This window comes from Engystomops pustulosus, chromosome 4 (genome assembly GCF_040894005.1).
Source record: "Engystomops pustulosus chromosome 4, aEngPut4.maternal, whole genome shotgun sequence".
Classification (NCBI taxonomy): domain Eukaryota; kingdom Metazoa; phylum Chordata; class Amphibia; order Anura; family Leptodactylidae; genus Engystomops; species Engystomops pustulosus.
The window spans coordinates 166,890,168-166,905,837 of NC_092414.1; the positions used below are offsets into that span (position 1 = coordinate 166,890,168).

General features: G+C 42.4%; 1 protein-coding gene across 1 annotated transcript in view; it reads right to left on the minus strand.

The window, feature by feature from the left end:
• The window catches only part of RHCG (Rh family C glycoprotein), a 105,549-nt gene extending 104,142 nt beyond the window's left edge, over positions 1-1,407 (minus strand). Inside the window, exon 1 of the mRNA XM_072148497.1 lies at positions 1,354-1,407. Within this exon, the coding sequence (XP_072004598.1) occupies positions 1,354-1,387 (34 nt within the window). The 5' untranslated portion in view covers positions 1,388-1,407. The remainder of the gene's footprint in view (positions 1-1,353) is intronic.
• Between the last annotated feature and the right edge of the window lie 14,263 nt (positions 1,408-15,670).

The window sequence follows — 15,670 nt, forward strand, 5'->3', positions numbered from 1 at the left end:
TTATGTTTAGTTATAAATGGTTTATGGGGTTAATGTTACGGGTAGGATTATGTATCTTTACTAAAGTGCCTTAATGTGTAGTTAAATGGGTAATGTTTACTACCTCCCAGTCGAATGGGGGATGAGGAAGTGCTGTTAATAATGAATGGGGGGATAGGGAGGGGGCTGTATAAAATGACTGGAGGGGGTGAGGAGGGGGCTGCATATAAGGTATGGGGGGGTGAGGAGGGGGCTGCATATAATGTATGGGGTGTGAAGAGGGGGCTGCATATAATGTTTGGGGGGAGAAGAGGTGCTGCATATAATGCATGTGGGGTGAGGAGGGGGCTGCATATAATGTTATGGGGGAGAATAGGGGCTGCATATAATGCATGTGGGGTGAGGAGGGGGCTGCATATAATGTATGGGGTGTGAAGAGGGGGCTGCATATAATGTTTGGGGGGAGAAGAGGTGCTGCATATAATGCATGTGGGGTGAGGAGGGGGCTGCATATAATGTTATGGGGGAGAATAGGGGCTGCATATAATGCATGTGGGGTGAGGAGGGATCTGCATATAATGGGTGGTGACAGGGATGCATATAATCCATGTGGGGGAGAGGAAAAGCATTTAATTAAACTATGGTTGGTGGAGGGGAGCCTGGGCTGTATATAATTAATCTATGGAGGGAAGGTGGCTGCATTTTATTAATCCATGGGGGTGCATATATATGGGGGTGAGGAGGCTGTATATAATGAATCCATGCCGTTACGGGAGTTTTCTGCAAAGGACCCACTGAGGATCTGTCACCCAAGGGCCTGGAGCGCCGAAACCTGGAGCCGGCCTGCTGGCAATGGTAATTGTAAAAAAGCAGCACCCCAAGTTTTTCATCTGTCCAGATATTGCTAAGATGTACTCTTGAAATTTTTCCATTTGAATGATAACAGTCAGTGTCCTCCAAATTATAACCGTCTTTATGAAATTAGACCATTTCTATATTATTTAGTCACTTCTAACATTCAGAGGAAGGTTACATTTCACTAAGTTCCTTCCATCAAAAGGGGCCAGATATGACATAACTGCTGTTATATGAAAGCACAACACAATACACATCTGTTTCTGGAATATGCCAGGGTAGGGATAGTCAACTAGAGCCACTAGGATGCTTAGCTGGATTTTTACACAATTTTTACACAAGTATTCCCCTTATCCAATACCTGCAAGAGGCAAATATGGGAGCATGTGGTACATACAGAAAAAAATAACGCAAAGGTTTTCCCCAATCTCTGTTACCTTGGCGACCGAGGACGAACTATATCGTCCTCGCGCGACAAGGGGTGTATGGAGAGACCTGTATAAAACAGCCAACACCCACCTGTCACTGCCGCCGTCGGTGCTGGCGCCACCATCTTGGATGGACGATCGCCGCCCCCTGGAATGTCATCGGAGGGCGGCGATCGGTTGCTATGGCAGCCTAGAGTCTCATTGCCATGTGCAATAATTTATAATAGCCATTATAGTAGTATTGCAGTATATAGTATTAGCAATCGGACCCTGCAGGGTTAAATTACCCTGGAGGATCTTAAATAATAGTAAAAAAAAATTACATTTAAAAAAAAAAAAAATGAAAAAATAGTAAAAAAAGTAAAAGTTTAAATCACCCCCCTTTCCCTAGAACTGATATAAATATAAATAAACAGTAAAAATCATAAACACTTTAGGTATCATCGCGTCCCAAAATGTCCGATCTATCAAAATATATTAGCAAATTTTTCCGGAGTTTAACCCCGCAACGGAAATTGGCGCCCAAAGTTGAAAATGTCACTTTTTTGCCATTTTGAAAAATATAAAAAATTCTATAAAAAGTGATCAAAAGCCCATACAAAAAATGACACTACCCACAGCTCCGTGCACTGAAGTATGAAAAAGTTATTAGCGCAAGAACATGGCAAAATGAAGAATTTTTTTTTGTACGGAAGGTTTTAATTTTTTTTAAATGTATGAAAACATTATAAAACCTGTACAAATTTGGTATCCTCGTGATCGTACCAAACCAAAGAATAAAATAGACATGTGATTTGGGGCACTCAGTGAAAGATGTAAAATCCAAGCACACAAGAAAACGGTGCAAATGCGTTTTTTCATCATTTTCACTGCATTCTGAATTTTTTTCCCGTTTCCCAGTACACGGCATGGAATAATAAATACCATCACTATGAAGTGCAATTTGTTACGCAGCAAACAAGCCCCAACAGAGCTCTTTACATGGAGAAATAAAAAAGTTACAGATTTTTGAAGGTGGGGAGTGAAAAATTAAAATGCAAAAACGAAAAAGGGCCACGTCCCTAAGGGGTTAAAAAAAAAAAAAAGCAAAATGGAGAATGTGATAGTCTTCATGGTGGAAACCTGCTGTTATTACACCACAGGGACAAAAAAGATGTAGTCATTCTGAGTACTAATAAGGGAAAGGGTGTGTTAGGCTTAGAGGTTGTGGATCCTCTGAACCACTGCGGACGATGACACAAGCCACTACCTGGGACTGGAGCACACGGTTTTCACCAGAGCCCGCAGCAAACCGGGTTGGACTTGCTGCGGCGTGGTACCACCAGGTCATTCCCAGGCGTGGCTCTAGGCACGAAGATCCGGCAAGGGTAACAGGAAGAGGCAGGGTTATATGGTTTACCTTAGAAAGACCAGCATCCATTATTGGCGCGCTGGCCCTTTAAATCTGCAGAAGCCGACGCGCGCATGGCCGAGGAGGACGGAGCAGTAGCAGCTGGAACCGGACAGGACGGAGCAGCAGCAGCCGGGGCCAGACAGGACGAAGCAGCAGCAGCCGGGGCCGGACAGGAAATAGCAGGAGCCGGGACCTGTAAGTTGCGCTTGCGACGCCCTGGCAAGAGGCGAGAGGCATGGGTGAGCCTGCGACCCACGATATGGGTCGCAGGACCACCCGTGATACAGCAGATACAGAGAGAGATGCTTAAACCTATGAGGTAATGCGCATATCAGATCAAATCTGATGTAGACTGCCATGTGCTACTAATTTGTTGAACAAATTGAACAAAACACATTTGTTGTGTTGTACAAAAGTCTGCGGGAACACATATATTTCATGATTGAGAAATTGATGTAATCCACTACAGGCCCCATACTACCACTTCAAGCAGAGGATGTAAGAGGTCTATTCCTCCAACACTGAACCAAACACATCCTCATATAAGGTGCCCTATGTGTACATAACAAGGTGGAAGATGACACACAGGATATTTTTACCCTGACTTCCCTTCCCTCATTGTGCTATACTACTATACATTTCCGGTTTTTGTAACTTTAACTCCTAACAAAAATTAAAATTAAAGAAAACCTTGAACATTTGTTAATTTTTAACTAGTCCTATGTGCCCGGTCATCAACGGTCAGGTTCACACATATTGGGGGTTATTTGCTAAGGGTCCCGCAGCCACATTTCCGTCGGGTTTTCCGACATTTTCAGGGATCGTGCCACTGGGACAGGTGTTTAGAAGGGGATGCGCAATCAGATTTTTATGCGACAGAAATCAGGGGGCTGTCAGACGATCTGACGGATTCGGACTGAGCGCCGGATTCAACTTTAAAATTGTGTTGCAAGACAATGCACTTTCATGCACCGGGAACAAGATGGTGAACTCCAGCGGACCTGAGCGGAGGAATGACAGATGCAGGAAATCGGGCGCACAATCTTTGTGAATCGCCATAGTGCATGATTGTGGGACAACGCACAGCGGGGATCGTAAGTAAATGTGCTTCATTATATTTAACATCAAGTCCTTTGCTCTTCAGAGAATAGTTTATTTGATCCAATTTAAAACACAAAGGAATCAGTAATATCCCAGCACTTTCTTGCTCTGACGGCTTTGTAGTAGTAGGCTTGTCCTGACTCAATAATTTTTAGGTGAATTGCTAAATTGTGGATAACTTACACAAAATTGAGGTATTACTTTATACCAAAATTGTTAAGTATTTATATGAATTTCTTTTATATAAATTGCAGCTTTTCAATTAATGTAGTGACATTTCATGCATGCAAAGATTACTGTAAAATTCAGTAGAATGTCTTGTACTTGTGATGATGGGGGTAAAAGATCAGAGTTTTAAGTAACCTTTGCTAAATGGAAGGGGTGATATATTGTGCCATTGCCTATTTTATCATGACCTAAGCTAGCTAAATTCATTGCTGTAGATACCATAAATGTTATCAATAAGTGCACATCTCAATGAGGGACTAATGGACTTAGCATTGGAACACTACAAATACATAGCTGACATTTTTTCATGGTCTTGAACATATTTCAACCACAGTATCACACGTACACATGTTGTAGATGCCAAAATACATTTGATAAGTGTGATACAATCTTAGGAATGTATTTACTAAACAATCTCTATAAAATGATATCCAGTGGCGTAACTAGGAGAGGCAGGGCCCCATAGCAGATTTTTGCATGGGGCCCCCCTTAAAAATATTCATAAATACACACACGTTTATACAATCACACACATTTATACACTTAAATACACAACATAACATTCTACACTCACTTTTATATACTCGTCCACACATACATACGTATACACCCATATGCACACATTTATGTACTCATATATACATTTATACACTAATACATACAGTATATACAAACTCAATGTATATAAAGTTACATGCATACTGTTTATATACATACATCATATTCTTTTACATACGGTATACATATACATATACATGAAGTATAAAAACACCATATACACATACTGAATCTATATACAGTATATACACACATAATACTTATACATACAGCATATAACCACACATACGGTATATACACATAGTATATACAGGCGATCCCCTACTTAAGAACACCCGACTTACATACGACCCCTAGTTACAAACGGACCTCTGGATGTTGGTAACTTACTGTACTTTAGTCCAAGGCTACAATAAACAGCTATAACCTTATTAAATGTGTCTGTAATGAAGCTTTATTGTAAATCCTGGTTCTTACAACAACCCAACATTTTTAAAATCCAATTGTCACAGAGACCAAAAAATATTTTGTCTGGATCTACAATTATAAAATATACATTCCGAGTTACATACAAATTCAACTTAAGAACAAACCTACAGACCCTATCTTGTACGTAACCCGGGGACTGCCTGTACAGTGTTTACACACATACTGCATATACATGCAGTATATACACACATACATGCAGTATATACACACATACATGCAGTATATACAGCATATAACCACACATACAGTATATACAGCATATACACATAGTATATACAGTGTTTACACACATACTGCATATACATGCAGTATATACACACATACATGCAGTATATACACACATACATGCAGTATATACAGCAAATACACACATACAAATACACACAAACATACAGCATATACTGTAGCAAATACACACATAGCATACATTCATTAACTATACATACATACATTTCTTCCATTTCTTGTGCTGTTTCTTTGTGGCATCGTGCAAGCCTAGGAGAACGCTGGTCGGGCGGGCGCGGCAGCAATGTGGATGCTGGGCGGCCTCGGGAGCAGCGTTGATGGCAGTCGGCCGCGGGAGCAGCGTTGAGGGCGGCCGTGAGAGCAGCATTAAGGGCGGGCAACTGCGGGACTAGTGTGCCGGCTGGGCGGCCACGGGATCAGGGATCAGGCGGGCGGCTGCGGGAGCTGCATGTTGGCCAGGCAGCTGTGAGAGCAGCGTTGAGGACGGGCGGGTAGCTGCAGGACTAGTGTATCGGGTGCCTGCGGGACCAGGGTACTGGCCCGGCAGCCAAAGGGAGCAACGTGTCGGCCGAGCAGTAGCATAAGCATCTTGGCGGGCGCCCGCGGAAGCAGCGGGGCAGGACACAAACACTGGGGTGGGCGGGAAAAAGAGGGGGGGGGTGGGCTGTGGGATCGATCCGTTACCTTAATGCGCCGTATAGCAGGGCCCGGGCGGCGGTTGGACCGCATACGCAAGTGCAGCACAGTCTGCAAACATTGTGATTGTGCCACCGCCCGGGCCCCCTAAGCTCACGGGCCCCGTAGCAACCGCTATGGCTGCTACGGCGGTAGTTACGCCACTGATGATATCTCAAATTTATCTAATAGGCTTTGTCCATCCGAGGATCCTTTGTCCTGATTTTCTATTAAAATACTAGACAGTATATAACTATTTTCTACAGATAAGGCTACATTCACACAATGTATGCCCGCCATACCGTAGTACGGTGGGCATACTTCGGCGCTGCGGAGAGGAGCAGGGGATGAGCGCAGCTCAACCCCGCCCCTCTCCATAGGAAGATACAGCGCACGCACGGCACGGGACATGTCCTATCTTTTCCCGGGCTACGGAGCGGTACGGTGCCGCACGTGTGCTGCACCGTACCACTCCTGTACAGGGCTGTGGGCCCATAGAAGTGTATGGGGGACGTATATCGGCCGCATATACGTCCCCCATACATGTGTGTGAATGTAGCCTAATGGTGAGATAAGATGCTGCTAGCCACTTTGGATGCTGCTTACCGTATATACTTGAGTATAAGCCAACCCCAATATAAGGGGAGGTACCTAATTTTACCACAAAAAGACTGGAAAATCTACTGACTCGAGTATAAGCCTAGGGTGGGAAATGCATTGGTCACAGCCTCCCCTTAGTATATAGCTAGCCTGCCTCCTGCCCCCAGTATATAGCCATCCCCAGTATATAGTCAGCCAGCCCATGCCACCTGTATATAGTCTGTCAGCTCCTTGCCTGCCCCAGTATATATGCAGACAGCCCATGCCCCCAGTATATAGCCAGCACACACGGCCCCAGTATATAGCCAGCCAGCGCACACGCCCCCAGTATGTAACCAGCCAGCCAATGCCCCCAGTACATAGCCAGCCAGCCCATGCCTTCAGTATATAGCCAGCCAGCCCATGCCTCCAGTATATAGCCAGCCAGCCCACGCCCCCAGCATATAGCCAGCCAGCCCATACCCCCAGTATATAGCCAGCCAGCCAATACCCCCAGAATATAGCCAGCCCACATGTCCAGAATATAGCCAGCCAGCCCACAGACCCAGTATATAGCCAGCCAGCCCATTCCCCCAGAATATAGCCAGCCAGGCCCCCCAGTATATAGCTTGTCAGCCCCCCAGTATATAGCCTGTCACCCCCCCCCCAGTATATAGCCTGTCAGCCCCCCCAGTATATAGCCTATCAGCCCCCCCAGTATATAGCCTGTCTGCCCCCCCAGTATATAGCCTGTCAGCCCCCCCAGTATATAGCCTATCAGCCCCCCAGTATATAGCCTGTCAGCCCCCCCAGTATATAGCGTGTCAGCCCCCCCAGTATATAGCCTGTCAGCCCCCCCAGTATATAGCCTATCAGCCCCCCAGTATATAGCGTGTCAGCCCCCCCAGTATATAGCCTGTCAGCCCCCCCAGTATATAGCCTGCCAGTTCCTTTCCTCATAAGTTATTGTAAAGGTTGTCCGCAATTTCTTATAGGATTGTTGGTGCTGAGCGCTGACACCTACATCCCGAACCAAACCCCAGCCCCCAGCAGAAATTTGCAGGAAACTAGGGGTCATTTTTATAACATCCCCAATATTAATGCCCTGACATAAAATCACTGCTGCAGCTAGAATAGAGGGAGGGACAAAGGTTTTTATTTATATTTTATTTCACTGATTCCCCTGCAAGTGTCTAGAATTTAATTAGTTCCAAACTCCCATGATATAGGTAATATTTCTATGTAGCAGCAGGTGAATCCGCAGAATAAATTCCTCTGGTGGGCACTAAGTACCCAAGTCTGACACTGGATATAAACCAGTAATCAAAAGAAAAAAATCATTCAGCTCAACAAACGGTTGCCAGTCCTTGGACCATGCGAGAATAGCATGTGATTGGTTTTGCATAAAATATAAAAAGTCTAGTCTAGTTTAAAGTTTGGACATTTTTCTGTGCCTTACAGTATAATTACATGTTTAAGTGCAGGCAACTTTAAAAATGCTGTCATTTTGCAATGTGGTAAATAGCCATTAGGTCTTTACAAGTGAAAAGTAATTTTAAATGCTTCTCACAGCCCATAGGGGCTCTGGTAACACACCCTAGAGCCCTTCCTACTCATTAGCATAATTCTGAAAGTTGATTTTAGAAGGAAGCAGGCCATATATAACAAATATAAGAAGATTACCACAGTCACTGTGCCTGGATCTATGAGTAAGTGTCCCTGGTTTATCATGATGGATTTTGATGGTAGGTTTCCTTTAACCCTCTAACAACATGTGGCTGAGCCCTCTCCATAGCCGGCATAACACCCGCAATCGGTGCTTGCACTGATCGCAGGTGTTATCCCATCCATCGCCGCCGTGTTTCAAAAAGATGGTGACGCATGGGCGCTGCCATCTTGGTGCAAATCATCGCTCCCTGTGACATCATCGGGGAGCGGCAATCGGTTGCCATGACAGCCTTGGGTCTTTCGAAGACCTGAGGCTGTCTTGTTTTAACCCATTCATTACAATGTGCAATTAGCATATTGTAATGAATTAGGAGGAAAATCCTCATATACTGCCATACTGCAGTATGGCAGTATATGGTAGGAGCAATCAGACAACCTAGGGTTAAAGTACCATTTTGCCATTTTAAAAAATATAAAAAATTCAATAAAAGATGATCAAAAGATTGTCCAGTCCTAAAAATAGAAGCATTGAAAATGTCATCAAAAGTTGCAAAAAATGACACCACCCACAGCTCCGTACACCGAAGTATGAAAAAGTTATTAGCGCCAGAAGATGGCAAAAGCAAAAAAAAAATTTTTTTACAGTAGGTTTTAATTTTTGTAAATGTATGAAAACATTATAAAACCTATACAAATTTGTTATCCGCGTTATCATAGACATGTCAGTTGGAGAGTACAGTGAAAGCCGTAAAATCCAATCCCACAAGAAAAATGGAAAAACGGTGCAAATGCGTTTTTCACCAATTTCACTGCATTTGGAATTTTTTTTTCCTGGTACACTGTATTGAATATTAATTACTGTCACTATGAAGTGCAATTTGTTACGCAGAAAACAAGCCGTCACACAGCTCTCCACCTGGAAAAATAAAAAAGTTATACATTTTTGAGGGGAGTGAAAAATGGAAATGAAAAAACAAAAAATGGTCAGGTCGTTAAGGGGTTAAGTTGAGGAACCACTATAGAACTTTTGCAAAAAAAAATATATGTAAAAAAGTGTCATCTCCCATTAGGAAGATATATACCACAAACAGTATATAAAAACTGTACATGAAGTCAGAGTCAAAGATAATTTAATTAATTATTTGGTACCCGACACCAGACTGAGGACCTGTTCATTGACATAACCTATAAAGGGAGACCTCTTGTGGAGTCTGATAGGTACTACAAAGTCATGTAGTCTTTTAGGGCATTGGTTCACAACCACCATTGGTCCTACTCACACCACACTCGCAGCACAGTGTGCCGGCTGGAACGTCCAGCGAACGCTGAGCAACCAGAACTAAAAATCAAAAACAGGAATAGATGATTTTCTTTTCCTCTGCTGAAAAAAAAAATAATAAGATATGATCTAAATAGCAGCAAATATGAAATTTGAAAAATAAAGAATTTCCATTTTTTTAAATAAACGTGATGCATTTTTCAACTAACAAGAAGATTTTTAAAAATGGGCCTCTGTGTCAGGAAGATGCAAAATGACGTGAAGGGGTTAAAAACATCAAATACATATATAATGATGATTTTAGGATTTTATAAGAAGTAGTTCACATTTTTCATAATGAAAAATCCCCTTGTGCCTTTTTCTTAGTAAACTGAATAATTTGTTCATTGGTAATAGATTCATTAAACCATCAAGTCCTTATTTTATTTATTTAAGTGAATAAACTAAAGAATTTACTTTGTAAAATGGACCTTTTGTATGTTTACCTACTATATAGCTTTGTTGTGATAACCTGTCTCTATTATATACAATTAGGTCCATAAATATTTGGACACAGACATTTTTCGGATTTTGCTTCTGTACATTACCACAATGAACTTTTAACCCAACATTTCAGATGTAGTTGAAGTTCAGACTTTCAGCTTTAATTCAGTGGGTCGAACAAAATGATTGCATAAAATGTGAGGAACTAAAGCATTTTTAAACACATTCCCTTAATTTTAGGGGATCAAAAGTAATTGGATAAATTAAATAATTGTAAATAAAATTTTAATTTCTAATACTTGATTGAGATTCCTTTGTTGGCAATGGCTGCCTGAATTCTTGAACTCATGGACATCACCAGACATTGCTGTGTTTCCTCCTTTTTAATGCTCTGCCCGGCCTTTAATACAGCAATGAACTGACTTAAAGTGTCAATGGGCGTAGGCCCCGAGTCTACAGCGACGTCTTTTAACATTGCTGTCGTTTTCTTCTGCTACCGGGCTACTCAGAGATAGTCAGAGACCCTGTGGAGAAGGGTCGTCTCCCACTGACCACTGGGTCTGATCAGAGATCGGATTTGATACACATTTGAAAAAAGAAAAAAATGTTTTGAAGGACATCTACGACCAGGATGGTACTTGGTTTACAAAGCTTCATCCTGGTGGTAGATGTCCTTTCAAGGGAACCTGTGATCAGAAATAAGCCTAATAAACCACCACTATTATGTTGTCAAGCAGCTCAACATCTTCAAGATCATGTTTCTTTTATGGCTTAGGGTGGTTTCATCATAGAGAAAATCAACTTTGAAGTGAGATAACTGGTATAAAGTCAAAGAGGCGGAGAGTTAAATATTGAAGTTAAGCTCTACCCACATCTTCCCATGATGACATCATGCGTCAGACTTCAGGAGATCTGGTAAGTGATGTTTTTTGATGCAGGAACATCAATTACAGTGAAGGGGTTGTTCTAGGCAGGGAGAGCTTGACTTCAGTGCAGGATGATGTCACAATACGGGACCATGAAATAAACATTATCTGGAAGGTATTTAGCTGCACGACAACATACTAGTAGTTTATTAGGTCAATATCTGCTGACAAGTTCCCTTTAAACAATCCCCTGTAGTTTTTCAACTATATTTAGCGAACATAGTATATACCGTATTTTTCGGACTATAAGGCGCACAATCAATAAATGCCTGCTAAAACGTCTAGGTTCATATATAAGGCGCACGGGTTATAAGTCGCACCTGATTATAAGGATAAATGACCAGCAGATGCCAGTCCTGTGCTCAGTTCAAGGCAGCCGTTGTCTGTAAGTACGGTTCATATACAAGGTGCACTGGACTATAAGGATTTTTTGTGCGCCTTATAGTCCGAAAAAAATGGTACAGTATAATTAAGAAGCATTTGCTGGTGTTATACAAGAATGATACTATGTTAGAGGTGCTGACAGATCATATTAATTTTGTTTCCAATAAAGCACCTACCTTGGATTTTATTCTTTCTCCTTGTATGTTCTCTTTGAGTGGGCCCAAAAAATCAGATACTTGGTAAACAGTGAAAGGTTTCTATAAATGCGGGCATAATATTTGTGTTCGCTGTAACCATGCAAATTTCATTTCTGCGAGTACAGGTTCCATATATGATATATGTCACTACATCAATTGTTGTACCACTAATGTTATCCATATTTGATCACATGCAAATCTTGCAAAGTTCAACATATGGGTTGTGCAGAAGGCATCTAAAGATTGGCACTAAACCAACTACAGGTCATTATGCACTGGTGGTTTAGAGTCTCAAATCAGCCAATAACATTGGCCCTGGCTTCTATATAAAAATAAATGTATTTACGTACCTAGAGTTGGATCTGATCAGGGACATCAGACTCATCTCTGGTGGTCGCTGAGTGTACAGCACATGCACAGTGTAATATGTCAGCTACACTAAATGACTGTGCAGGTAATGTGAAGCTTTATATGGGCACAATCAGGGGCGTAACTACAGTGGTAGCAGCTATAGCAGCCGCTATGGGGCCCAAAGTGTCAGAGGGCCCCATCATCCAACCTGACATACTAAAGAGTGGAGGATGTGCACCAATATTTACATATTATGCAGCACATTGTACAGCATAACATGTATATACCAAATTATGTGATGTATGTATGCTCTATATGTGTGTATAAATGTGTGATTGTAACTTGCATGTGAGAGTATTCAAATATGTACATTTCTTTAGTGAGAAGGGGGGCCCGATGCAGAGGCCTTCTATGGGGCCCTGCTTCTCCTAGTTACGTCACTGGGCACAATCCAATGCAGGTTACAAGCAGAGGTCTGGACAGAGAGGCTGAAAAATCCACAAGTAGAGTACAAATTTTATTATTGCGGGGCTCGAGACAACTGATATTGGGAATTTTGGGACACTAAACCATTATTCCACCAATGGGGTGTTTAGTCAAGTCACCTTGTCAGGGTCCCTTTAAACTGAGGAAAAACTATAACAACCCCAGTACTGATTTATTGTTTGCCAGCATGGCCCTGACCAGGTCCCTTGATACACTAGAGATTACACAGCTGCTCTCTGCACACTAATCAGTAATGGAGGGACTTTCATTGTAGTGTTGGTGTAATATTTAATTATTGTAGTAGGGGGCATAAACAGATTAAAAGAAAAAATGTCTGTGTTGCCCATCACGACAAATCAAAGAGCAGCTTCAATTTGAAGAGAGAACTATCAGAAATGAAAGTTGTGCTGTGATTGGTTGCTATGAGTAACCAGTTATTGCATGTGTTGGGCCTTGTTGCCCCAGGGATGTGTGTACATATGATAACTGGGCAGTTTGGCTTCTTCACAGGGTAAGGGGCAACCACTGGGGCAGATGCATCCATAGGGGCAGTTATTGGACTGTGTTCCCTTATGACTGTGTGATATGTGATGTGTACAGACCCTGTATTGACCCCGATTCTCAAACCAAAGAAGACACAATAAATACACAAAACGCACTTCATTGGGAATTACATGGCCAAATCTTTATTTATAATCCCATCCCATGGCAGACCCCCGACTCACGAAGAGTCACCCCTCAGCACTCAGGAGAGGAAAAACCCCCTGTGGGGGAAACCTCTAGGGAAGCCATGGCTGAAGGGTCGCCCTTCCTCTGGGCTTAGAGGGTCACTGCCAATAAATATCTCTCACCCAATTTATAGAGGAATAATTTGGCTGATCTGGTGGTGGATGTCCCCTTCCTCCCTCGCAGCTCCAGGTCTGAGGCAGACAACCCCTTGAAGAGGATGGCGGCGCTGTGGTGATGAGTCCTGGGCTGATGGGGCGTCCCTGCTAGAACCTCCAAATCGCATCAAGGTAGGTATATTGTAGGTAGTCAAGCTCAAGGTCCAATGGCACAAAATGGCAGCGGGCACAGCAGCACGCCAGATATTATGGAAACTTCAGTAATTATGACATCAGCACAACATCTGTGACCACTGAGGGCGTGTCTACACGTGTTATCCATTATGATGTCACACATAGGGAGGACTCTGAAGGGTTAACCTTTTAATGGAAATATATCTCACCACAGGGGGAATAAAAGTGTCCTTATATTGGTAGTGAATTTATGAAGTGTTTTAATAAATAGACATTATAGATTAGATGTAGAGGATATAAGTGTGGGTCCTACTGCTGAATTATTATAAGAGTCCATCGATATATTGGGGCACACTTACTTACACGGTCCAGTCACAATCCCATGGCGCATTGTCTGCCGAGGATTCGGGTCTGCCGGGATTCACTAAGATCGTGCGCCCGATATCCAGTATGTGTCGCTGCTGCGTCGAGGTCCGCTAGAGTTCACCTTCTTCTTCCTGGTGCATGTAAGTACGTGATCTTACGACACAAATAATTTTTTAAAATTCCGTGGTTTTTTCGAATCCCCCCCAACCATTTCTGTTGCGTGAAAGCTGGCACCGATGCGCCACAATCCGATTGCGTGCGCTAAAATCCTGGGGCAATTTGGCGCAAAACGGAAATATTCGGGAAACCCCACGAAAGTGCGGTGTTCAGACCCTTAGTAAATGAGCCCCATTGTGTGTCAACCACCAACATTGTAGACAATAGTTCCTCCAGTTTCTGGCAAGTTCCTTGGGGTTGTGGAACTGGTTAAGAAATCATTAGTGTAGTACAGGATAGTGTAGCACATTTTACTACTTGGCAAATGTTCCCCAATGTCTAAATGCTTGTTATGCTGCTGTGTGATATATAGATATATAATAAGGTTAGAACTGTGCAGCAAAGCAGAGGACTATGTGCAGCTCATGGTATCACTGTCATTATTGGGGTCGGCCTTTAGGACATCCTCTGAAAATAGCACAACAAGAAAATAGCACAACTATAACAACACATTTGTAATTTCTTTCTGTGCATGGCACTGAATAATAAGTGGTGCAATTAGGAATTACAGATAATAAATCTGTAATAAATAAATAACAACATTCTTCAGGACAAGGTTGAAATTTTTTGTGGAGTCTGAGATTTGTCCACCAAGAATTGATCTAGATGTTTTGAAATATATATTCACGGAGCACAGCTCTGAAGCGGCAAACGGTTAGAGCCCTTTAAAATGGGCCACCTGAGCATGGCCTCCTGACCATAAGAGACCCTCAGTGATCAGTGAGCTTATCCACAACACTGGTGCACTTCAGATTCCTCCTGTAGAAACATGTAAGTAATTCTTCGCTTGTATTGTATCAATAAAACAACTTCCCATCCTACAAATAAATGCCCCCTGACACATGCACATACACACCAATCTTCCACATGGATTCAATACAGGCAGTCCCTGGGTTACATACAAGATAGGTTCTGTATGTTTGTTCTTAAGTTGAATTTATATATAAGTTGGAACTGTATATTTTATAATTGTAACCCCAGCCAAATTTTTTCTGATCTCTATGACAATTGGATTTTAAAAATGTTGGATTGTCATAAGAACCAAGGAACACGTTTTTCATCTGCAAATAAGCAAGCGGTAGTGCATTCTTTTAAGTGCATTTATAAGTGCACAAAAGAATTAGACCAGAATGTAGATTATGGAATATGACCTTGCAATCAATCATCTTCATTGTCATCACTTTCACCTGTTCTCACCATCACTCATTTCTCCCATCCTCAGGTATGTGTGCTCAGAAGTCCCAGCCATCTCAAGCAAAAGTGTTGTATCTGCAACTTTCTTGTGTATTGGTTTATGTGAATGCATAAATAATTCCCTGCTGTTTTCTGGAGACTTCCTTAGCCATCCTCTTCTCTCCATCCTCTTGTATAACTAATTTGTCTGAGGTGTATAAATTGTAGACCTAAGGTGTCTCAAACCTTGGTTAGCAGTTAATTCTCTTAAGTGCATCTATAAGTGCACAAAAGAATTAGACCAGAAGTGAACAAAGGACTCAAATTACTTTATCACTCATCTTACACTTGCAAAAAGTAAAGTCTCTCCATTCAACTCTATTCTCCAATGACTAGCATAGTCTAACTCCGGGAGGACTTGCAGTTGCACATAATAGAATGTACTGTCAAGAATGTCGCAGCTGTAGGTTGCTGCCTGTCCATCTGCTCTGGCTCCCCACACGCCACCCCTGCCCTGTAGCACCAGCTCGGTACTCAACCTGTCACCTTCTTTCAGTACCCAGCCGAGCATCAGCAGCAGGGGCTCCATGC